This window comes from Ischnura elegans, chromosome 6 (genome assembly GCF_921293095.1).
Source record: "Ischnura elegans chromosome 6, ioIscEleg1.1, whole genome shotgun sequence".
Taxonomy (NCBI): Eukaryota; Metazoa; Arthropoda; class Insecta; order Odonata; family Coenagrionidae; genus Ischnura; species Ischnura elegans.
In genome coordinates, this window is record NC_060251.1 from 120,315,388 (window position 1) to 120,339,879 (window position 24,492).

General features: G+C 39.1%; 2 protein-coding genes across 2 annotated transcripts in view; one reads left to right on the forward strand and one right to left on the reverse strand.

Moving 5' to 3' along the window:
• The window catches only part of LOC124161471, a 4,656-nt gene extending 3,152 nt beyond the window's left edge, over positions 1 to 1,504 (reverse strand). The window contains exon 1 of the mRNA XM_046537793.1: positions 1,445 to 1,504. Within this exon, the coding sequence (XP_046393749.1) occupies positions 1,445 to 1,504 (60 nt within the window). The remainder of the gene's footprint in view (positions 1 to 1,444) is intronic.
• The window catches only part of LOC124161598, a 516,681-nt gene that overhangs the window by 414,498 nt on the left and 77,691 nt on the right, over positions 1 to 24,492 (forward strand). The window contains exons 2-3 of the mRNA XM_046537983.1: positions 4,739 to 4,845; positions 8,673 to 8,791. Of these exons, the coding sequence (XP_046393939.1) occupies positions 4,740 to 4,845; positions 8,673 to 8,791 (225 nt within the window). The 5' untranslated portion in view covers position 4,739. The remainder of the gene's footprint in view (positions 1 to 4,738; positions 4,846 to 8,672; positions 8,792 to 24,492) is intronic.

A 24,492-nucleotide genomic window follows, 5' to 3' on the forward strand; every position in this document is an offset into this window, starting at 1 on the left:
GCCCTCAGCGAAGCGGTACACCACTCAACTTAAACCCCTCTGGATGCCGAATAAGCAGGTATAGGCAAGACTTTTCTCTATATTGTTTAATGCACTCTTTCGAAGGATTCTGCATGGGAATCGTCGAGGAGCATGAAGGATCACAAAACCATATGTATAAATTTCACTTAAAAAAACAGAAATACTTAGTTAAAATTATAAATGATGAAATATTTTTACAAACAAAACTGAAGCGGGCCCAAGTTACTGAGTTATGGTTTAAAAGATGACCGTGTACAAATTTATAGATGAGTCCTATACATTTGAAGCAGTGAAACATTAACTTGAATTTCCCGAAAATCGACTATTTTTTAGCGTTGGGCGTTCTGACGACTCCTCCTAGGTGCCGGTAGAAGTAGTCCAAACGTTGTTTGCAATCGAGCGAACCCTTGCAGGGTCCCTGGCAGGAACGGTTGACCTTCCAAGGATCCCTCTAAATTTCCATCCATCTCAGGGGCGCGTACCAAATGACCGAGTTTGACGGGTTATACAGGTCACCACAATAATCATACAGATCTATCAGGTACTAAATATTATAGTCCATATTACCTCAGGAAATTGGACTCCTCAGTGAAAAGGATAAGTGGTGCCGTGGGGGTCGATATGTCGCTTGCAATTTGTAGTCTTGTCCCGAGGATCGATCGTAGTCCTTTGGTTTAGAGCCCAGTGGAAGGCATAAACTAGAGGCTGCGTTTCTTCTGCACGGAAAATGAAGCATCCTTCGTGGATCTTAGGCCGGCAATACGATCGTGTCGGACCAGTGGCGCCAACTCCATGGGGCCTGAGGGGCCCGAGCCCCCCCAAAAATTTGTTACAGATGTGAGGAAAAAATGTGTCAGTCTTGTCGATTTTCCCCAGTGTCCAGATATCGAGATTCGTGTTAACTGGGTTCTAATGTTGATCATATGACTCTTTTAAAATGCTAAAAAAAACTTAAAATTCACTACTTATAACATTTACCGGGGTAAGGTCACCGGTTGTCGGCACCCTGTGTCGGACCTCTCGTTTGGGATTTCAATACACGGCCGAGTCAGCTAGCTTACGCTTCACAATGGGAGCTGGAAAAAGTGGAGAAATACGGTTCCTAGACATCATTTCTAATTTATAAGAGGCAAGATAGGCTCCTATCTTGTCGTTTATACAGGCGTAGTACATGTGGATGTAGGTGATCGTCCACACCCTGCCAAACGCCTCTGTAGGTGGCTTGCAGGGTTATATATGAATTAGGATGGTCCTTATTTTTAAAGTTTTCTAATTTCTTTTGGGACCCCCCCACCCAGTTTTATTGAATTTGGTGATACAATAAATCGTAAAAATTATTTTTGCAATCGGATACCGGGAAAACGTGCCACATCGCACTTAAATTTTTGAAATTTTGGTATTTTAGGGTGTTTTTCGGAAATACCTGAAGATTATGTCGCTCTCGGATTATTCCTTTACTTTTCTGTCTTCTACAACGACTCATTAGACATTTGCAGAGGATCAGCTCAAACTTATTTAATTTCTGCCCTTTGGTTCCCGAGATATCGCACCGAGAGTGAGCGCGCGCCACCCCAGCCAGACATGTAGAGTGGCACGCGGGTTGCATACTATCAATATTTGTTGATCATTCTCACCCATCGTAAAACCATAATATTCTTTAGATAAACTTTAAACTTCGTCAATATAACCTTGAATGCTGTAATCATCACTGTTTATTGCCAAAACGGGCTTAGTAGCAGGTCAATGAGGCAGAAATCTTCGGAAATATTCGTATTTCTTTTGGAAATACTCCTTTTCCGCATAGGTCACATTTGATTCTGAATAAAGTCATTTTTCAGCCCTCCGTAGGCTATTGGCCTCAAGTTTACCCTGTTGCCGGATGCTCTGCTTATCTCTTGAATTCGGATGATTTGCCTGCCGGATCCAACTAGTTTTATAGTTTAAAAATTGTGCGTTTTCGACCCTAAACATCTTCAGTACTTTTGGTTCATATTGGCATCAGGTATCCAAAGTTAAAGGTTCGTGGCTAAATTTTTCTCCTCCCTGCATATCGTTATGTGATTTCACTAAGTGAAGCATGTAAATGTGTTATACACTCTGTTAATGGGTACAGTGCTTAGCTGATGAACGGTTCTAGGTTAAATCGTGGGTGAAACTTTCGTATGGTTGAAAAAAAGTTCGAGCTGCCATTAGGAGAGTTATTAACGCCCTGCACTCAATACGGTGATGTCCTCTTCGCCTGCGCAATTTTGCTGACTATTTCTTTCTTGCTTCGTCCATCGTTGGTTATTTGGCTTCCCAGGTAAGAAAACTCTTTCGCCCCTTCAAGCGTATGCTTCTCTAGGTTAATGTTAGTCTTAGCCTCCTCTCTCTTGGGTGGGGAAGATTGGATCGGATTGTGGTCCAATCCGGGCCAGGTAAAATAAAAAGCCTTTTCAAGTCAAGTCTTGCTGCATGCTAATTGATTTAGTCTTCTTTTTGTTGATTTTCAGCTGATATCAGGCCATTGTCCTTTCCATATTTGTCAAAGTATTCTTCAAATCCTTCTCTGTCTTAGCTATGACTGCTACGTAGTCAGCGAATCGCAGCTTTCTAATTTTTCTCCGTGGATATTGACACCCAAAGCTTTCTCCTTGATTTCATTGATGCCTTCCTCGATGTAAAAATTTAAAGTTATGGGGCACAGTGCACATCCTTGTCTCACTCCTTTTCCATTTTTTTCCTCTGAACAGTTTTGTCCACATTTCATCACAGGTACTTGGTTTTTATAGAAACTGTAAACAATTCTATGATCATTGTAGAGCAATCCGATTTCTTTCAGGATTCTACGCATTGAATTCAATTACACGTCATCAAATGCCTTCTCCAAATCGACAGATGCTATGAAAGTCGGTTTGTTCCTCTCCATTCTCTTCTCTATGAGCGAACTAAGAGCCAAAATTGTGCACTAGCTTTTCCTAAATCCGAAGTGGTCCTCATCCAGGAATTCCTCTGCTCTTCGTTCCCTTCTCCTGCAAATGATTCTTCTCGGCATCTTCGACGCATATGTCGTCTGGTTTATGGTTTTAAAATCTTCGCACTTCTCTGCTCTCTTCTTTTTGGGTATAGGAATGATGAAGTTCTTCTCGAAGTCACTAAATCTCTTGTTGAGTATGTATTGCAAATAGTTTTATACAGTTGAGTTAAGACCTTTTATCAGTCATTTTTGATTAGCTCTGCTGGAATATCATCCATTCCTGGGGCCCTTTTCTTTCGCAGGTCTCTAATTGCAGCGCCAAATTCCGATTCCCATGTCACCCCTTTCTACTCCACTTTCCTCTTCGATAATTTTTTAGCTGAGTTTTCTTCCGATGTTTAACTTCACCACGTATTCTTTACATCTCTCTGTTCTATCCTCGTTTTTAATCAAAATATTTCCATTCTTGTCCCTTATGGTATCACATCTTGTGCTCCGTTCCTTGAAATGGTTCCTCATTATTCTGAAGGCCGCTTGCACTTTCCCTTGTACGAGGTTATTTTGCATGTCTCCGCATATGTTCATCATCCACGATTCTCTAGTTTTTTTTGCCCCCTTTGGGATAAATATCGTCCTTATTCTCATAAAGCAAGCCCATCCTTCTATAGTATTCGCAGTATTATACTTTCTCCGTTCTTCAATGAGGTGTACGACTTCATCCGTGATCCATGAGTTCTCTAAACAAATTTACGTCTAGAATTTATTAACGACCTTTATTGTTCGGTGAAAACGAATTCCCATCCCATTTTTTCAGGAGAGTATTTCTTAATTTATTGGTTCTGTGGGACCGGGAAATATAGTGGATTTCTAAGATGATTTTCTCGGTGTCCCTCTTAAAGGTATCTATTCTCAGTTGCTCAAGAAATCTGAGCCTCGCGCGCAGCCTGCGAGTCTCTCGCGCCTCCCAAGACCTGCAACCTTCTCAAAGAAACTTGCGACTGGACGCGAAAACAAACTCACCACGGCCGCCTCTGTGGGACCGCGCGAGAGAGAGAGGAGAGGGCGTATCCCGAATGTTCCCGACTGATATCGCGAATATTTCCGAAGGTTTCCTGCCTCATTGACCTGCTTTTAAGCCCGTTTTGGCAATAAACAGTGATGATTCAAGGTTATATTGACGAAGTTTAGAGTTTATCGAAAGAATATTATGGTTTTGCGATGGGTGAGAATGATCAACAAATATTGATAGTATGCAACCCGCGTGTCTGACTGGGGTGTCCAAAGTGTCTGACTGGGGTGACGCGCGCTCACTCTCGGTGCGATATCTCGGGGACCAAAGGGCAGAAATGAAAGATTTTTGAGGTGATACACTAATAATATCTAATCAGTCGTTGTGAAAAACAGAAAAGTGATAGAATAATCCGAGAGTGACATCATCTTCAGATATGTCCGAAAAACACCCTAAAATACCAAAATTTCAAAAAATTTAAGTGCGATGTGGCACGTTTTCCCGGCATCCGATTGCAAAAATAATTTTCACGATTTATTTTATCTCCAAATTTAATAAAACTGGGGGGGCGTCCCAAAAAAATCGAAAACTTTAAAACTAAGGATCACCCTAATGTGTATGTAGATATAGATTATAAGTTTTATGTTCGATGCAAATGCCACAGCGGCTGTTTTTGAATAATCGAATAAGTTTGTGGCCAGCGCGCTAAATTAGCGTAGTATTTAAATTATAATTCTCTTTTGTACTGTAAGAATGGCAGAGCAATGCGAAGAGGACTTGGGACCATGTTTTGAGGATGTTTTTGGCGATCCGGATGATGCACCGTCAGAAGGGGAAGCTGAAGAAGAGCTTGGAACTGGTGAGAATGACTCCACTAGCGGATGAAATGCTAAACGGAATACTCTTCCATTTAATTGTCGAGGATATATTAGTAAAGAGAACATTTTGACTAACTTCCCTGAAATACGCCGGTTTGCAAAAAAAGTACGAGATGAATTCCTGTCTTTTTGCCTCTTCTTATGGGCGGAAATATTAGGTATAATAGTAAAAAGCACAAAAATCTGCATTGATTCAGTTTCTGGAAACTATGAAAGCGATCGTGATGCTAATCATATGTTTGAAGGTGAATTACTAGCTCTTCTTTTTCTCTTGGGTGTGTACTAAGCCTCCCGTGTTGATTTTAGACAGCTCTGAGCGAAGTTGGCCATCAAATGTTTTCCCTTAGGATGAACTATCGGAGTTTATTTTATTTTTGATTGATACGGTGCATCCGTTTTGATGACCTCACCACTAGACTAGAAAGGAAGAAAAGGGCCAGTAACCCGCAGTTAGGGAGTTCATCACTATGTTTTGCAACAAATTTGAATGTGCTTATACACCCTCATAGTACGTCACAATTGATGAGATACCTACTTTTAAAAAATCGATAACGATGTCCTAATAGTAGAAGTATTTATCCTTTTAGTCTAAGAAATATTGGATCAAAGTCTATTATCTGGTGGATGCTAGCAGGGGCGCAGCTTGGAATTAAGGCTTGGGGGGGTTTAGGTGCAACTAATACCGGGGTGTGTGGGGGTATGGAATACCCACCAGGATAAACGGTAGGTACGAGATTAATAAATTGCGGAATTTTAAGATAAATGGTTCAAAATGGTGAGTTTTACGGCTTACTGAGGGATATTTTATTAGTCCTTACAATATTCTATTAGTAATATCAATCCAATTAAGTAAAATGGATTAAACTTAAAAATTTCTCTGAGCTATGGGGGGGGGGGGGGGGGTTTACCCCCCAAACACCCCCTCCCCCCCCAAGCTGCGCCACTGGACCATTTGCCTAAAAATATTTGACATTAATGTGTGCACGCAGTCCAGTTCACCTCATGATATAAGAAGTCAAACGCTTAGCTCAGCACATTGAAGGCAGTGGATGAAATGCCACTGACAGCTTCAGAATTCATTTAGCACAATTTCGTTTTCAAATAAGATTGAAGCCTGTTGGAACGATGAGTTAGAGCAAAGTAAATATTCCTTCTGAATTTTTATTGAGCAAAATTTGCACCGTGCATGCTTTCATTTTTGGCTTTACATTTCTGTGGCGTCACACGTTCCAGCAAATTCAAGGGTCATGGTATTTTTTTCTACCTTTCACCATGACCCAGATGGCGATGCTTCTAGAGGTGACGAAAAAATTACCCTAGATAAGGGCTAATTTGGCTCATTTCGAAACATTTATTAAAGTTTCTTCACATATTTTTTTCTATTTTACTTAATCAGCTTTGCTTTAATTATTACAGCTTCGGCTTAAAAGGAGACCATGAGCATTCTTATTTCACACTAACTATTTTTTTGAAAATTTTTGGGAATGAACTCACAAAGAAGTTCCTAATCAAAGTATTCCGAAAATAAAAGTGTTCCAAAAGTAAAGGGTGCCGAAAATAAGAGCACTCGGAGAAATAAGAGGCTAAAAGCACAAAGGTTTTGGGGAGAAGAAGGTACAAAATTACAGCGCGTTAATGATGAAGACCATCAGCGATCTATGCATGGAAAAGCGCCTGACCGGAGGAGATGGAATATTTGCCAGAGTAACAAAAGCAGCAAATATAGCCAAATTTGTGTAACTTGCAACAACTGCATCTGTAAAAATCACTCTTTAAATTTGTGTAACATTTGTCGAGAGAAACAGAGAGAGCATGCGTTTTAAAAAATAATTAAGTTTTTCTACGAATAATATTATATTTCATGTTTACTGTTGGAATAATCTCGGTATCGCAGCGTGCACGTAATTTGAGCCTGGTTCTATTGAATGTGCGAACGAGTGTGTTTTATTTATAGGTACATCCGTTTCATGTAGCAGGTTTATTTGTTCAAATGTTTTAAAAATATTTTCATCCCTATTCATGAAATTCATGTTTTGATTTATGCTGTGTTGATCCCGTTCTCTGTGCATCGGTCACCAGTTTCTGGTGTATCTGGCTGCAAATTAAAACATAAAAATTTATGAACCTTATTCGAAGAACTTATTTATCGAAATGCAGTAAGTATCACCAATAGGTATACCACAAATCATTGTGTTAATCGGAATAACCTCAACCGGGGTCACAATGGCCCAACACGACCATTTACGAAAGCTATTGGACGGCTTCCAATTACAGGCTAAAATGTATGCGATCGCTTTTGGCTCGATACAACTGCCGATGTTCAACCGATGCAACCGCTAAAAAAACGCCAACTTATTTTCTGCTCATCAGCTTCGCCAAGTCTGGTAGTCGGAGCCAAAAACCTTAATTTTCATCGTAGATAGTCGATCAGAAGACGCTCGTCCATTGTCGCTAAATGTGGTTTCCAGGCTCTGCGAAAAACGTTAAATATGTTAAAGTTTATGAATTCGTTAAACGAAGTGCGCACGTTTAGTTCCTCTTCCGGTCGTGAGGGAGCGCGAAAGTTTTCCCCGGAAGGACGAAGAAAGACGAAAAGGAAAGGAAGAGACATCATTCAAGTGTGGGAAATCAAGACATGTACATGTTAAGTTTTCCTACGTCCGATGCCAATAGGGTGGTTTCCTATTATTTTTTCTTGCCTAAATCGAAAGATTATTACTCCTGGAGTACGTATTTCACGCATTTAGATTTTTAAATGACGACATCTATTTTTCGCGATTAAAATGAAAAGTGAAAATTTTCAAGCGCGTGAAAACGCGACGGCTAAGTATGAATGCGGGGAAAACTCCGTGTGACGTCGTTCTGGTTCCCACTGCCGCAAGTGAGGTGACCTTCGGGCGAGACTGAGCGCTCATACGATGCTGGCTGCTAGCAGGTAGCGCTTGGCTTAAATAAGGATTATTAATACCTTATCAAACGAAGGAAACTTTCCGACCTTAGCCAGTTTTAATAAGTGATTATTAAGAAATACTTCCCCCCCAGCTCTGTGCCTCATGCATGCATTGGTAATCTCCGACGATGTATAGCTCCTATCTACTCGTATAGAAACTAGGTCCCTGTTGCATCACGTGGAGTGGCATCGCATGGGCGCCAATCTGGCCTTTTTCAAATGAGGATAAAACTTACCCTTGGTATTCGTCTAAACCGGTGTTTCTAAAACCAAATAATTTTTATGTTATGAATACACTAGTGGTGGGTAACGAATCGCAATCAATGCCTTTCGTTTTCTTTGATGAATTGATTGACTACCCTATTTTTAAATGGGAATGTTACTTTAGATTTATTTTTTTAGTTAAATATACATTTATTCTTTAACTGGAAGTTTGAATTAATTTTTACGTAATTGCGAAAAAGAGATTTTGAAAATAACTGCGTAATTATTTTTATTTTAACTAAAAGAAAAGCTTAAAACGTTAAAGCTACCTTTTTAACTTTAACAAATTAACATTTTAGGAAAGTGAGTTTTAGATGCATTTGGTTTCTTTTCACAGAATCAATTTAAAATTTAATGAATTAATTTTTTAGTAACTTTCTCAAATCTTGCTTATGAGGTATGCAGATTGGTGACCTATGACGTCTCGTCTCTTTTAGTCTAGCCTTCGTGAAGGTTACGCTACCCCACGCTATTTTTGGTAACTGTTTAATCAGTTATTGTCGCGATGTTCAGCCGTTGCCAATAATCGGTGTCTGGCTTTTTAAGCGAAGCGTGGTGTTGTATTATTTCACTGATATTTTTTCCTCATTGCAGGGAGTGACGAGATGAATCAGCCTGGCCCTAGCAGTGCGTCATCCAATGAGGAGCAGTGGCAGTGTTTAAAGTTTTACCACGTCCACTCGGTGGTCAAATTCCTCGGATGTACGACCATGGTAAGTCGAATCGATTCGATTTCTGCGCAAAACACGGCTACGGCATACAGTCGTGCTTAAACTTGGCGGCTCCAGGATGCGAAAGAAAGGACATGCATTGAAATTTAGTTCCTCATCTTCGTAAGGAGTCAAGTTGCGATTGCATAAATACTGAGTTTATAGGAGGTGGTGGTCAAATCGCTAGCGAAAATGGAAATTCTAATCCTCACCCTCATTTGACGGTTCCCATTCAAATTAGAATCGCCCGAGCCGACGTCCGCGCGGTAGCACTTTCCGAACCAACCCCCTAGAACTCCCTATCCCAGCCCATTGGAATCCATGTTCCTTTTTTGAAGCCAGTTCATGCGTTCTCCGCTTTGGTTTGGGGGTGGCGCCACCAGTAGAAGAGCCCAACCTCAAGAGCCCTGAGGATATGAAACAGCGTTAATTGCGATCGAGAGCACATGTGTAATACAATATACACATCGAATATAAAATTTTACACTGTGAAACCTTACATGCTATGTACTCAAATAGTCATTAATGCTATAGAAGCATTTTTCAAGAAGATAAGTAAAAACAATTTTTTAAAATACAAGTATTCTATTTTCACATTTTATATAGGCAGGCAACTTATTATATAGTTTCGTGCACTTTGCACGGGGTCCTTTGGTGGTATAGGTAATTTTTTTTTGTGTGACATGTAGATCATTACACTTTCTGGTATTGTAGGAGTGTATACTATTATTTTGAATGAAATCGCTAAGGTGTTGTTTTGCATAGATTACAGAGTGGTATATGTATATACAAGTCACAGTTAACAAATGTTGATTTTTAAACAGAGGTCTGCGGTGAGCTCGGTGATGCTGTTTAAGCATTACCCTCAACAATTTCTTTTGAATTAAAAAAACATTGTGCAACTTAGGTGAGGAACCCCAGAGCATGACACCATATGATATCCTAGAGTAGAACAGACCATATAGTAAAGCATCTTCAACACATCTAGACTGACAGTAAATTTGATCACAGACATCAGATAGAAAATAGTATTTAGTTTTTTACATAAGAAATCAATATGCGTTTCCCATTTTAAGTAAGAATCGACATAAATACCAAGGAATTTTACGTTTTTAACCATACCGAGATCAAAGTCATCATGTAAAGGAGAATTTCTATGTGAGAAGATTGACAATTGTGTTTTTTCAGCACTTAGAACCAGGTTGTTGTTTGTACACCATTCAGTCATACTTTCTATCAATGGTTTTCTGGATCTTAATACTTCAATCTCAGTTTTACTGGATGTTAGAACACTCACATCATCAGCGTATAAAATACACTTATTATTAGGGTTTTCCATCAGCTTATTGGGTAGGTCACTGATAAATATTAAAAATAACAGTGGACCTAGTACTGACCCTTGTGGTACACCTTTGTCAATCTCCCTAAGTGAGGATGAGTAATTTATGCCATTTTGTCGAATGGTTACCTTCTGTTTCCGTCTAGATAGGTAGGTTTTTAGCCAATTTAAAGAGATACCTTTGATGCCTAGAGATAAGCATTTTAACAGCAAGAGTTCATGGTCCACAGAGTTGAAGGCTTTTCTCATATCAAAAAATATCCCCATTATTTTTTTATTCTCATTTAATTGTTCAATTGTATAGTCAACCGCATCAAAAAGTGCTTGTACAGTAGATTTCTCCTTACGAAAACCAAACTGATGAGATGAGAGCAAGTTGTTGATCTCAAGGAAATCAGTCAGTCTTTTACAATACACATATTCAAAGACTTTTCCAAAATGAGAGATTATAGATATTGGTCTATAATTCCTAATGTCGTCTCGGTCACCTTTTTCAAAGATTGGGACAAATTTAGATATTTTTAGAGACTCAGGATAAAAGCCTTCTGTCAGAGATTGGTTTACTAAAAAGAGCAAAGGCTTTACAATAATATCCCTACAATCTTTTAATATCTTGCCTGTAATTCCATCAGAATCAGTAGACCTTGTCCTTCCTGCCTTAATTAGATAGGAGATTAGCTCATATTCACTGCAAGGTTTCAGGTACATTGACTTAAAATGTCGAATATTATATTTTATGTTGCTCCTTTGGGGAATAAGGTTAGTATATCTGGCAGATTCAAAAATGAGTGATTAAATGCATTAGATATATCAGAGAAATCGGTAAGTAAATTGCCAGAAATATCATGCATTTGAGACGGCAGGATGTCAACGATAGAACCAGTATTACATTTAATGATTTCCCAAGCCGCTCTAGAATAGTTTGCTGCTTTGTAAATATATTCATCATTATACTGCCTTTTTGCTTTCTTGATCGCAAATCTGTATTGTTTTTTTAAGGCACAGAATTGCTCACGTAGCATAGTATCCTTTGAGGATTTTACCTGAATTGACATGTGTCTTATTATGGTAGACATATTTTTAATATCAAGTGTTAGCCACGGTTTAATTTTATTACAAGTACTCCTGGGTTTTACACGTTGTAATGGAAAGGCAATGTTAAAGAAAGAGTTGAAAATATTATAGAATTCATTGAAGTTGTTGTTATATTTTCTGACGGATTGAGTTCTGCCCAATTCTGATTATTTAATAATAGTTGAAAATAATGAATGTTGGAGTCAGTAAAATGTCTAGCATAGCGACAGGGATTTGATGGCTGTGGCATTTTTGGAATTCTGAAAGTAGAAATAATTGCCATATGATCAGATAAAGCTGGGTCAAAAACTTTTGTATTTACATTGATTTCATTGTAGTCTGTGAAAACATTATCAAGTAACGTTTTACAGTTATGAGTGATTCTAGTGGGGGTGTTGACGAGTGGAGAAAGATTAAAGGCATTTAAAATGTGCCATAGTTGCTTTTGCTCTTTCCCTTCAGCTAATAGATTGCAATTAAGATCGCCTGTAATAACAAGGCTGGGCCTTGCAGGTGAGTCAGTAAGGAATAACAATAAGTTTTCCATTTTCTCCAAAAAGGAATGGAAGCAGCCAAGAGGAGACCTATATATTACTAAAATTATAAAAGTACGGTTTCCAGTTGAGAACTTTATGGCCGCACACTCAAAAATTAGATCTTCATTTAGATGGTGTGTCTTTACAGACAAATTATTGAAGGGCAGGTTATCTTTTACAAAGATAAAGTATTATATCTTAGATTTGATAATGATAAAGATAAAGTAGTATCTCTTAGATTTGCTGTAACCATATTAAATCCCAGACGGCACAGAACCCTCCGTATCTAATTCGTATGTACATAGTACCCATTGACTACGGGGATACTATGCCGCTCCGTCGCTTTTCGTCAATGGATACTTTCCAATCGCGGCCTGTCGACGAAGCGCGTACGCAGCATGTGAATGTCCGCTACTAAGCACGTACGATTGGATACGAAGCGTGCAGGAACACGGCACTCAGGCTAATCTCAATCGATTAGGTTGAAATTAGATATATCGTAACTCGCACGATCGAAAAATGTATCGAACGCAACACAATCGATAGCTATCAACCGTAGCGAGAATGTTATGAATCATTATGAATTGTAAGTTCTCAATAGGTAAATAATACGATATCATGAATTCTAATTACCATGATACAGTACTATTTACCTATTGAGAACTTACAAAACTTATTCGGCCACTTAAATAACTGCGAAAAATGAGATTCTCAAGGCTAATTCACGCATCCCCACCATCCAGCATTCTTAAGTGGCTCGTACTTACTTGGAAACCTTGAGATGTTAATAAGAGTAAATTCTTATTAATTTTGACACTAAATAAGACAACACATAGCCCACGAGCATTAAAAAGCTTACCCTAAAGCCTGACGAAATAAAATTTTTAAATAAAAATTGCCGATGAAACAGGATTGCTGACACATCTGCTATTAGTATGATCGAATTCATCAGAATGCAAGCAAAAATTAACGTATAGTTCAGTCTCAGCTACTAAAACTTACCCATATCAGGCGCTAAAGTATTTGAAAAATTATTTGGGATGAGTAAAAGTCTCTAGGTCACTGCAGTAAATGTATCAACCTATTAAAAATATGAAAGTCCTGCCAAATCACCAGCATAAACACTTGTAAAATAAAACATGGTATCTCTTAGATCACACCTCCGATTTTATACTTACTTTGCATGAAGTCACCACCACAAGAAATTTTAAAGAGGCAGGAAAGAAAAAACCCACAGAAATACAAAATATATATTATGTATTTTCTATTGTCAACCACAATAATATTTCCAATTTTCTCTTCTATCCCACATCTAATTTAGCGAAACAATTACTCTTATTCTCTTTCGAATAAAAAATTATTTAAAAGAGGACTGGTCGATACATAAAAACTATCTTCAATACTTTCCCCGATGAACGTCCACTATCACAGCATCAACTTGCACAAATCAAATCCACATCCACAAATATGTCACTTCTGCCACAATGTCTGTCTTCTTGGCGACAGGTAACAGTGAAGCAATGGTACCTTCCTTATATCTGTGCACCTTCAATTCAGCAAGAATTTTCTCCTCGTCTTCTCGTCCAAGGCCACAGATTATTTTCTGATATCACAAGGTGCGATGTGAAGCTCACACACCTAAAATTAATAAATAATAAAATACCATGTAACTTATTAGGTCAAATCATTTCCAATTTTTGGTATTTCTGCATGAGAAATGAAATTACTAGGCTCGTAAATATAGTAAATATTTGTATGCCTGATATTTTTATTGTTTTACACTATAGCATAAGATAATTTGAAATGATGAAAGCCGACGTGTAATACACCATAGGGCAAGCTAAGAAGCAATATTCGATCCTATAAACTTGGCAGCTTATTCCTAGTTTCTCCTTTTAACCACACGTTCACCGAATGAATTAATACAAAAAAGACAACTAAAATGCAAGAATTTTCAAAAGAATTGCTGCTACAATATTTTTAATCACCATTTTTAGTACTGAATAGTTCGGGATGTTGATGCATCAACATCCCGAAGCCACTTCTAACTTAAAATTACATCCAAATAATTACAGCGAGAAAGAGTACATACCTCACAGTTTTTCGTAGGGGTGAAATGTTTTCTTCTTATCGCCCAAATGCACTTCTTCTTCGACTCAGGATCTTTTGGAAAGCTAAAAACTTTAACCATGTCCCGGAGTTTCCATTGCATCCCGACAATACACACACGAAAGGCATTTTTAACAAAAATATCTCACAAACACGTTTCTGAAGCCCAGTGAATGAAATTAAAGAATAAGGGAAACTTCACCATTACCAGACACTCTATTTTTCACAAACTTAACCACAAAAATCCCTGAAATGTGGTGAGACGTGACGTAAACCATGCCATCTCCAACGGCTTGTGAAGGCATGTGATCTTTCTAGGAGGATATGGCACGATGGCACCAGATGGCACCACCCGCGAAAGAAAATAGTCCCAGACCGAATACAGTTTTATCGATGAGATACAATTTTATCGATGCATATGAATTTGCCAGTCCTCTTGCATCTTTTTTCGTCATTAAAGGAAATAAAGAAACAAAACCTATTTAGTAACTTCCTAAGCGCGATTTTTGTATCTTGATGGTCCACCCTCGTATTCAGGTACGAAAACTTGCTGTGCCGTCTGGGTTAGATACCAATAACATCTTTTTCTTTCATTTTGACTGCCCCTTCGTACATACGTAAGATTTCGCAATGATGTGCCCCGAATAAAACAGCCTAAGTCACACTTGTACTCTATTTACTGTACAAAATATCATTAACCAAGACCACTTCATTAATTTCCTAGGAAATTCCTTCATAAACTAAGCAGTGTCAAGCAACTTTTTGTGTCTGATTATTTCCTCGCAGTGAATGCCACGCCTTATACCTTTTTATCCATATTCTGTCTCCTTGTAGACATCACTGTCCATTAGAACTGTATTGGCTTTGATGACTGTCCATAGAAATATATTGGTTTTAATGTAATATTCTACCAATGAAGTTATAAATGGTCCATATCTGAAAAACCAATAAATAGAATGGGTATGCAAGTTAAAAATGAATTCATTTGTTACAGTAGCTATCGCAAAATGATTTTTATATTAAATTTAATAATAATTTTATGCAACTCCATTATGTAATAATATTCATAGGAAAGAAAAATTTTTATCGAATAAACTCTCTCGACATATTGTTACTATAAAAGTTTCATTATACTATTGTTAACATCACAATCTTTAACCCTGTAAATTATTAACTATAGGAAATCATGATATCCCTTCTCGTGCCTCTGCTTTGAAATGGAACCCTCTATAACTCAACTTCGTTGGGCATAGGGCAGCTGCCTGGTTCCTTTGAAACACAATATTCACACATTTCTCAAGCCAAATGCCACCAATGCTCCTTCCGAATGTGGTGTGTGTGGTTCCTTTTCCATCTCATCGAATACCAGCCCAGCCGGCACAAACCATCAAATTTCTTTTTGGCAGCTGGATGTCATCCAGATGCAAAGAGTATGAGTGCATCCTTTCATATAGATGCCATCCATTTGCCGGTCCGCTGCCGAGGGGATGCGGAAGAGAGAGACCGCCGCACTTACAGAGATACCGTAAGGATGAGGATGCACGAAAGTGCTGCCATCTAACGGCCGAAAATTGAACTCGGTCGAACTAGTATTCCTAAAATGCTTGTCTGGTTCTCTTTATTTCATGATTGTTTTACACTACTCGGGATAAATCAGAGCACGTTTTATTTCAAGAGTATAACTTTAATGACTCAGCATAAAACAAGAGACAGGCGAACAAAGGAATACAGGCGTACACAAGACAACATATGAGAACTTAAGTACAACATAGCTATCCATCGGAATCAAAAACAAACGCAGATTTCAAATCCAGGAGAGTAGAGGCCAATGAGTGCGCGAGGGTCGATACCGGGTGATTAGACAAAATTGCTGCAATGGTCAGAATCGTCAGAATTAAAAAATATCACTACAAAACACGCCAAACACAACACTTAATCTACGAGGTACAACATACCTATCCATCGGAATCCAAAACAAACGCAGATTTCAAATCCAGGAGAGTAGATGCCAATGAGTGAGCGAGGGTCGACACCGGGAGATTAGTCAAAATTGCTGCAATGGTCAGAATTATAAAATATCACTATAAAACACGCCCAACACAACACTCAATCTACGAGGCTTCAACACGTGGAGATAGGGAAAGATGGCTATAGAGCGTTCCACAATTTTGGTGACAGTATGGGCTCTTATGGAGAATCGTTTCCCATGTTAATCTCCATAAGGCCAGGAGCGCGGTGTTGTCAACAACAGCACGAAAATTAAAGTTGCGTTATGCACTGATTAAAAATTTTATTCTAATGTAGAAAAAGGTGCTGCATTCATTGGCGCCAATAGTTTTTCGATAAAAATTATAACAAAAGCTATAAAAAACATTTCCGTAAATTTCCGTCAGAAACGTGTATTTTTTTACTTTATCTTCTTCTCGCAATTTCTGCCTGACCGTTGACTGTATTGAATTGAATTTTTTTGCAAAAAATTCTTCACACTATTTTCTGCTTGAAGATCTTCACCAATTGTACAAATATTGAGTTTTAATGTTGTTATGCCGACGTAACACACTTTAGGACAAGAAAATTTTGATTTTTGCAAGGTAAAAAGTAGTCGCTTACTAACTTACGTTTCTTACGTCGTAGGTCCCTATATGCTGCGTACCAAATGTGGAGAAAACTACAAGGTTATTTTTGGGGAAAAAAATCATTGACTTACATCAATTCTGAAGCGAGTTACAAGGTTTTGATCTTAAGAAAAAATATTACGGTGCCGCTGGGCGGGCTTCTTGCTTTTTCTTGCGCGCAGAGGGAAAATTCTCGGGCGGAAAAGGAGTTTTTTGTCAATGCATACTATGAAATGTATTTATGTATTCGTTTGATATCCTAAACAGAGAATACCTACTTATACGTCGTAACAGCAGTGTTTTTATCTGAATACATTGATACACGAAAGTAAGCAAGCGGCTTGGAAGTAAGACTCTTTCGCCTTGGGTGTTTAGGTCCCATCGGGGAAACCAAGAAAAAGAATATCTCATAATCTGTACCAAACACTACCCCATCCAGTGCACGCATTTACAAAAGGGGGCTTGGGTTTTTTCTGAGTTCCTTTCATAGGGTACCATAAAACCTGCCCCAAAAGCGACCCAGGCCGAAGGGGCCGAGGGAAGAATTTACGAAGGCGTTCAGTTTGTCATTGCATTTTTTTGGAGTGAACAAGTGTTGTGTGGTGTATTGAACTTGAGAATTGTGAAGTGTGTTTTACACTTATCTCTGCTGTAACACGCCCAATCAATATGTCCGATACAAAGAAGAGGAGAAAAGGTGAGAAGCTCATAAGCCACGAAAGACAGTTGGTGCTCAAAGTCTTCTCGTACTTCAGGAAATCTCTCATCATTAGTGAGGCCTCCCGAGAGACTTCGAAGGCTTCTGGGTGCTCGGAGTCTACTGTTTACAGAGTGAGAAAGGAAAGCTCCCGTGGTCCATTGGTAACTCCTTCAAAAACTAAAGAAATTAGACAGCCTTACAAAAATTCGAGGGAAGTGATTTTCGACGGTTTGGTGAGATCGGGAATTAGAAGGAAGGTACATGAATCCTTCGTGAAAAATATTCCTCCGACTTTAAAATCCATCTGAAACCCGGTGAATATGGATAGTATTCTCCCAGATTACAAAAGGACAACACTATATCGTCTTCTTTTGGACATAGGCTTCGTGTACGAACGCAGGGGGAAAAGAATCATCCTTATCGAAAGGGATGATATTATTCGTTGGTGGCACAATTAATTATTATTTAAGGCAGCTAAAAAAATATCGTCGCGAACACAGGACGAGAGTATTAACAGGCGAAATTTGGATTAATGTTGGACAAATAGTGAACATTAGTTTGCGAAACAAACAATTAGAAAATCCGCGTCAAGCTTTCCTTGCTGGACTAAATACTGGGCTTGGCCCCCACTTCCCGAGGAGGACGATTTGCAATTATACACGCAGGAACGGAAAATGGGTTCATAAAAGGAGCATCGCATGTGTTTCTGTTCAAAAAGAACTCAATGGATGAGCATGAAGAAGTGGGTGGCGAGTGTTACGAGAGATGGTTTGAGCACTCACTTCTTGCAAACTTACCCGAAGGATCAATTATAGTGGTAGATAATGCCTCTTATTACTCAAGGAAATTGGAATCCTTGCCTACTACAAGGTGAAAGAAAGAGAACATTAAGGAAATTAGCTTTGAAGATGTCAGCTTGAAAAGAGATCTTTAATTAACAATAAACCAAGTACGGGAAAATTTAGAAAAATTAAAGATTGATGATGTCTTATACAAAATCGCCTCTCATGTAATACTAGCTAGAGCCAACAAATATTGCATAATATGGAAGGAATAGAAATTTTGTCTCATTCAGGAGCGGCTATAACTTTTTATTATCCTTCAATTTATTGTTATTTTTTACATTACAGATTATTCATTATTCAGTTTGTGCATTGCATAAGTACGTACATGAAATAACAAAAGACTTTTCCTTTTATACTGCCGCAAAGGTATTGTAATATACGCTAAAAAATTCCTTAATTTACGCAGTCTTTCGTGCGATCCCTAACTCCTTTTTGAACTAAACCGTTTTGGCGCCATATTATGTGTGGTTGCATACGCTGTTAGGATGCCTGCCGGCGGAGCGGAAGCTTGGCAACACTGTTATCCATAAGGCCCGTACTGTCAACTAAATGTGGAACGCTCTATACCAGACAACAAGTCCATACCTACTGTTGTAGTCATTGGTAGTACCGTATGTTCGTGAAAATCTTGAATACAATGAATAATTATAATAATAATAGTTCTTGAAATTTTATAATAATTAATGCGAGGATTTTCAGATATTTTTAAGAATTAAACCACATCATGAAAAATATGGCATACATATAGGCGCAACTATAGAGCGTTCCACATTTAGTTGACAGTACGGGCCTTATGGATAACAGTGTTGCCAAGCTTCCGCTCCGCCGGCAGGCATCCTAACAGCCTATGCAACCACACTTAATATGGCGCCAAAATGGTTTAGTTCAAAAAGGAGTTACGGATCGCACGAAAGACGGCGTAAATTAAGGAATTTTTTTAGCGTAAATTACTATACCTTTGCTGCAATAAGAAAGGAAAAATCTTTTGTTACTTCATGTATGTACTTATTCAATGCACAAGCTGAATAATGAATAATCTGTAATGTAAAAAAAAACAATAAATTGAAGGATAATAAAAATTATCGCCACTCCTGAATGAGCCAAAATTTCTATTCCTCCCGTATTATGCAATATTTTTTGGCTCTGGCTAGTATTACATGAATGGCGATTTTGTGTAAAACATCATCAATCTTGAATTTTTCAAAATTTTCCCGTACTTGGTGTATTGTAAATTAAAGATCTCTTTTCAAGCTGACATCTTCAAAGCTAATTTCCTTAATGTTCTTTTTCCTCCACCTTGTAGTAGGCAAGGATTCCAATTTCCTTGAGTAATAAGAGGCATTATCTACCACTATAATTGATCCTTCGGGTAAGTTTGCAAGAAGTGAGTGCTCAAACCATCTCTCGTAACACTCGCCACCCACTTCTTCATGCTCATCCATTGAGTACTTTTTGTACAGAAACCCATGCGATGCTCCTTTTATGAACCCATTTTCCGTTCCTGCGTGTATAATTACAAATCGTCCTCCTCGGGAAGTGGGGGCCAAGCCGAATATTTATTCCAGCAAGGAAAGCTTGACGCGGATTTTCTAATTGTTTGTTTCGTAAACTAATGTTGACTATCTGTCCAACATTAATCCAACTTTCGCCTGTTAATACACTCGTCCTGTGTTCGCGACGATATTTTTTTTAGCTGCCTTAAGTAATTAATTGTGCCACCAACGAATAATATCATCCCTTTCGATAAGGATGATTCTTTTCCCCCTGCGTTCGTACACGAAGCCTATGTCCAAAAGAAGACGATATAGTGTTGTCCTTTTGTAATCTGGGAGAATACTATCCATATATACCGAGTTTAAGATGGATTTTAAAGTCGGTGGACTATTTTTCACGAAGGATTCATGTACCTTCCTTCTAATTCCCGATCTCACAAAATCGTCGAAAATCACGGCTCTCGAATTTTTGTAAGGCTGTCTAATTTCTTTAGTTTTTGAAGGAGTTACCAATGGACCACGGGAGCTTTCCTTTCTCACTCTGTAAACAGTAGACTCCGAGCACCCAGAAGCCTTCGAAGTCTCTCGGGAGGCCTCACTAATGATGAGAGATTTCCTGAAGTACGAGAAGACTTTGAGCACCAACTGTCTTTCGCGGCTTATGAGCTTCTCACCTTTTCTCCTCTTCTTTATATCGGACATATTGATTGGGCGTGTTACAGCAGAGATAAGTGTAAAACACACTTCACAATTCTCAAATTCAGCAGACCACACAACACTTGTTCACTCAAAAATAATGCAACGACAAACTGAACGCCGTCGTAAACTCTTCCCACGGCCCCTTCGGCTAGGGTCGATTCTGGTGCAGGTTTTATGGTACCCTATGAAAGGAACTCAGAAAAAACCCAACCCCCCTTTTGTAAAAGGCGTGCACTGGATGGGGTAGTGTTTCGCACAGATAATGAGATATCCTCTTTCTTGGTTTCCGCGATGGGACCGACACACCCAAGGCGAAAGCGTCTTATTTCCAAGCCGCTTGCTTACTTTCGTGTATCAATGTATTAAGATAAAAACACTGCTGTTACGACGTATGAGTATTCTCTGTTTAGGATATGAAACGAATAGATAAATACATTTCATAGTATGCATTGACAAAAAACTCCTTTTCCGCCCGAGAATTTTCCCTCTGCGCGCAAGAAAAAGCAAGAAGCTCGGCCCAGCGGCGCCGTAATATTTTTTCTTTAGATCAAAACCTTGTAACTCGCTTCAGAATTGATGTAAGTTAATGATTTTTTTCACCAAAAATAACTTTGTAGTTTTCTTCACATTTGATACGCAGCATATAGGGACCTACGACGTTAGAAACGTAAGTTAGTAAGCAACTACTTTTTACCTTGCAAAACTCAAAAATTTCTTGTCCTAAAGGGTGTTACGTAGGCATAACAGCATTTTTACTCAATATTTGTACCATTGGTGAATACCTTCAAAGAGAAAATAGTGTGAAGAATTTTTTACAGAAGATTTATTTCAATACAGAAAATGGTCAGGCAGAAATTGCGAGAAGAAGATAAAGTAAAAAAATACACGTTTCTGACGGAAATTTAAGGAAATGTTTTTTATAGCTTTTGTTATAATTTTTAGCGAAAAACTATTAAAACCATTGAATGCAGCATCTCTTTCTACATTAGAATGCAATTTTTAATCAGTGCATAACGCAACATTAATTTTCGTGCTGTTATTGACAACACCGCGCTCCCGGCCTTATGGAGATTAACATGGGAAACGATTCTCCATAAGAGCCCGTACTGTCAACTAAATGTGGAACGCTCTTATAGCAAAGGATGTCAGAAGGATATTTGGTACTCTAACGCATCCTGTCACACATTGCATCCACTTCACATATAGATGCAGTATGGGCTGTGCCGGCTGGGAGGTGCCACAGATGAGATCATTCGAGTGGTGTGTGTTCAAGTATGATAGGCATTGTTTATTTACCTTTATCCTTAATCAATAATATAACAAACCAATCAACAATTGTTGCTCTTAATAATCAAATCAAATATCCTTCTGGAATACATAGATGCAAATGGCGCAAAGCAGTTTTTCGTGTATTTGACAGTGTTCCACCAATTTTAAAATCTGAAAAAATTAGGAATATACTTCAATGTAGGGGTAATAAAATACATTTTTTCGGCGTGTCTATTGTTTCCTAAAATTTTTAATTTAATTTTGAAAATTTCAAACTTATATAAAAGTTTTGTTTTCAGTCAAAAATTTTTGAAAAAAATCAGTGTGGTAGAATGTTATTGTACATACACTTTTAAATCAAGAAAACGATTTTACAAAATTAAAAATTGGAGATATGGTTAAAAAACTAAAATTCGTGTTTCAATTTTTGTTGGGGTTATTTTCCATTGTTGAGGCCTGAAACTTTGGGGAAACACAATTTTGTGAAGTATCTCGGAACGAAAGGACAACACCAGTTGTACTGTTGGAGTGGACGTTTACTTGCTCTTTCAGATGACACTCGATACAAGTACAATTCCCGCACACCTCGGGACAAAACCCTCACAGCCCGCCATGACGCTTAGCTCTGCCGCCGCACGCTCCCGATAGGTGGCTCCACCAGTGCGGCAAACCGTTAACCGCCACTTCCAAAATAGTCCCTTACACAACACTCCTTCCCAACTCCGATAAAAAAAAAGAGAGAAAGAAGAAAAAAAAGTCCCCTACACCCAGTACACAAATACAACACATAAAAAGAACATTTCTTGATCCACCGTTAACACACACATCTGCCATCTTCGAGGGTCGCTGGCATCAGGGTATTTGGTGGCTCACTTGTCTTCAAAGTAGCCACTGGTACCTGCCACATAGTATTGAGTATTTAATTTTTTCTTTTCTTAATTATCCACAGAGCACACAGTAATTATAAAAGGTTACAAACAATTTCCCAGTAAAATAGCATGGATTTCACTCATAACTATAACGATAATAACAAACTAACTGGCACGGCCTATTGCTTGCAATAGGTAAGATTTATTTACAAGTTAAGCCTCCTTGGGGGTACAATTTCTCTTTTGCTTCTCCGGGGCATTATGACTGGTCCCTGGGGTATATCAGAGGAGACTTGTAGGGGTACGCTCCCTGATGAGCCAAAACTTTGATTAAGGTTAGTTCCATTTGATGATTCGTTGGGAAATAATGGTTGGCGTTTCTTCCCCCATGAGGCTGGTAGCTGATAGCTGTCTGAAATTCCCCAACTCGTCCCTTCTTTGAGCTTGGTGGAGTTTTGCTGGGGTCTAAACTTTAGCATTTGGTCCACATGCACTAGCCGCTCCCCATTTTGTAGGCGGACCCTGTAGGTAGCTTTGCTTACCTCAGCTATGACTTTCCCTCTTAGGAATTTGGTGACATCCCCCTTAGGATTTCGCACTAAAACCTCCTCGGACAATTTAAAACTAGGAAAGCCTGCTTTGTTCTCTCCCCTATAGTTCTGGGATTGGGGCACAGAGGTGGGATTGAGAAATGACAACATTGTACGGGGGGGGGGGGGGGGGGGGGGGGCGTTTCAACGCTAGGGATGCCGGGGTGACGCCTGTCACTGAACATGGTGTGCTCCGGTATGCCATTTAAAAGTTTGTCAGGTGATGTTCTACCGTGGAGCGAGACTGGTTTGAGATATCCCCCCTCAGTTGAGCCGTCAATGTATCTAAGTACTGCTTCCCTAGGTTTTCCTTTACAGTACGCACACCCCGTTCCGCAAGCCCGTTTGAGGTAGGATGGTAAGGGGGACTTTTAGAAACTTTGATTCCATTTTTTGAGCAAAATGCCACAAACTCTCCAGACTGGAATGGGGGCCCATTATCGGTCACTATTTCCTGTGGAATCCCAAATATTGCCATGAAGCTCCTTAGTTTGTCGATAGTATTCTGCGCGTTGGTACCCTCCATAACCCACGCTTCAATCCTCCTTGATAAGCTGTCCACGAGGATTAAAATGTCATGCCCTTGGAAAGATAAAAAATCCATATGTACCCGCTCCCAGGGCTGTGTAGATTCTTTCCAGGGTATTAGATAATTCTTTTTGGAGACATTTGCTTGGGTGGCTTGACATGTTTCACAGCTGGAAACTAAATGCTCTATGTCCTTATCGAGTTCGGGCCACCATACATAGGATCTGGCTAACAGCTTCATTCGCACTGTCCCAACATGCTGATCATGCAACATTCCTAAGACATGTCCCCTTAGTGTGGCTGGTACTATGACTCTGTTTCCCCAGCACACACATCCCTCAGTGACTGATAAGTCATTTTTCTGCATGAAATATGGGCGCAACCCTTCCTCACAGTGGTTTGTCCACCCTACTTGGGTGTTTTGCAAAACTTTCTGTAGGACCTGGTCCTTAGCGGAGTGATTCCATATGTCTAAACTACTCAGGGGCCCTTCCACATGAAAAAAACATTCCATGTCCCCTGTTTTTTCATTTGGCAAGGGTAACCGTGAAAGCATGTCTGCATTTTCCACACTTTTCCTATAAAGCACCTGATAGTCGTACCCTGCTAAAATGAGTGCCCATCTCTGCAGTCTAGCTGCTGCTAGGGTAGGGATCCCCACCTTAGGCCCCAAGATCCTCATTAGCATCTGTGCATCTGTGACTATGGAGAACTTTTGCCCGTATAAAAATTTGTGAAACTTCCGAACCCCGAAGATCACTGCCAGAGCTTCTCGTTCAACTTGGGCGTAATTCTTTTCTGCAGGGGTTAAGGTTGCTGATGCACACATTATAGGCTTCTCTATTCCCTCAATTTCATGACATAGTATCGCCCCCACTCCGTATGGGGAAGCATCTGTTACCAGAATTAATGGCAAATGGGGTTGATAGAGTGTCAGAAGACAGTTTGACTGCAACAAGCGCTTGCTCTCAAGAAATGCTAACTCTTGCTCCCTGGACCATTTAAACTGCACGTTCTTTTCGGTTAGCTTGTGCAAAG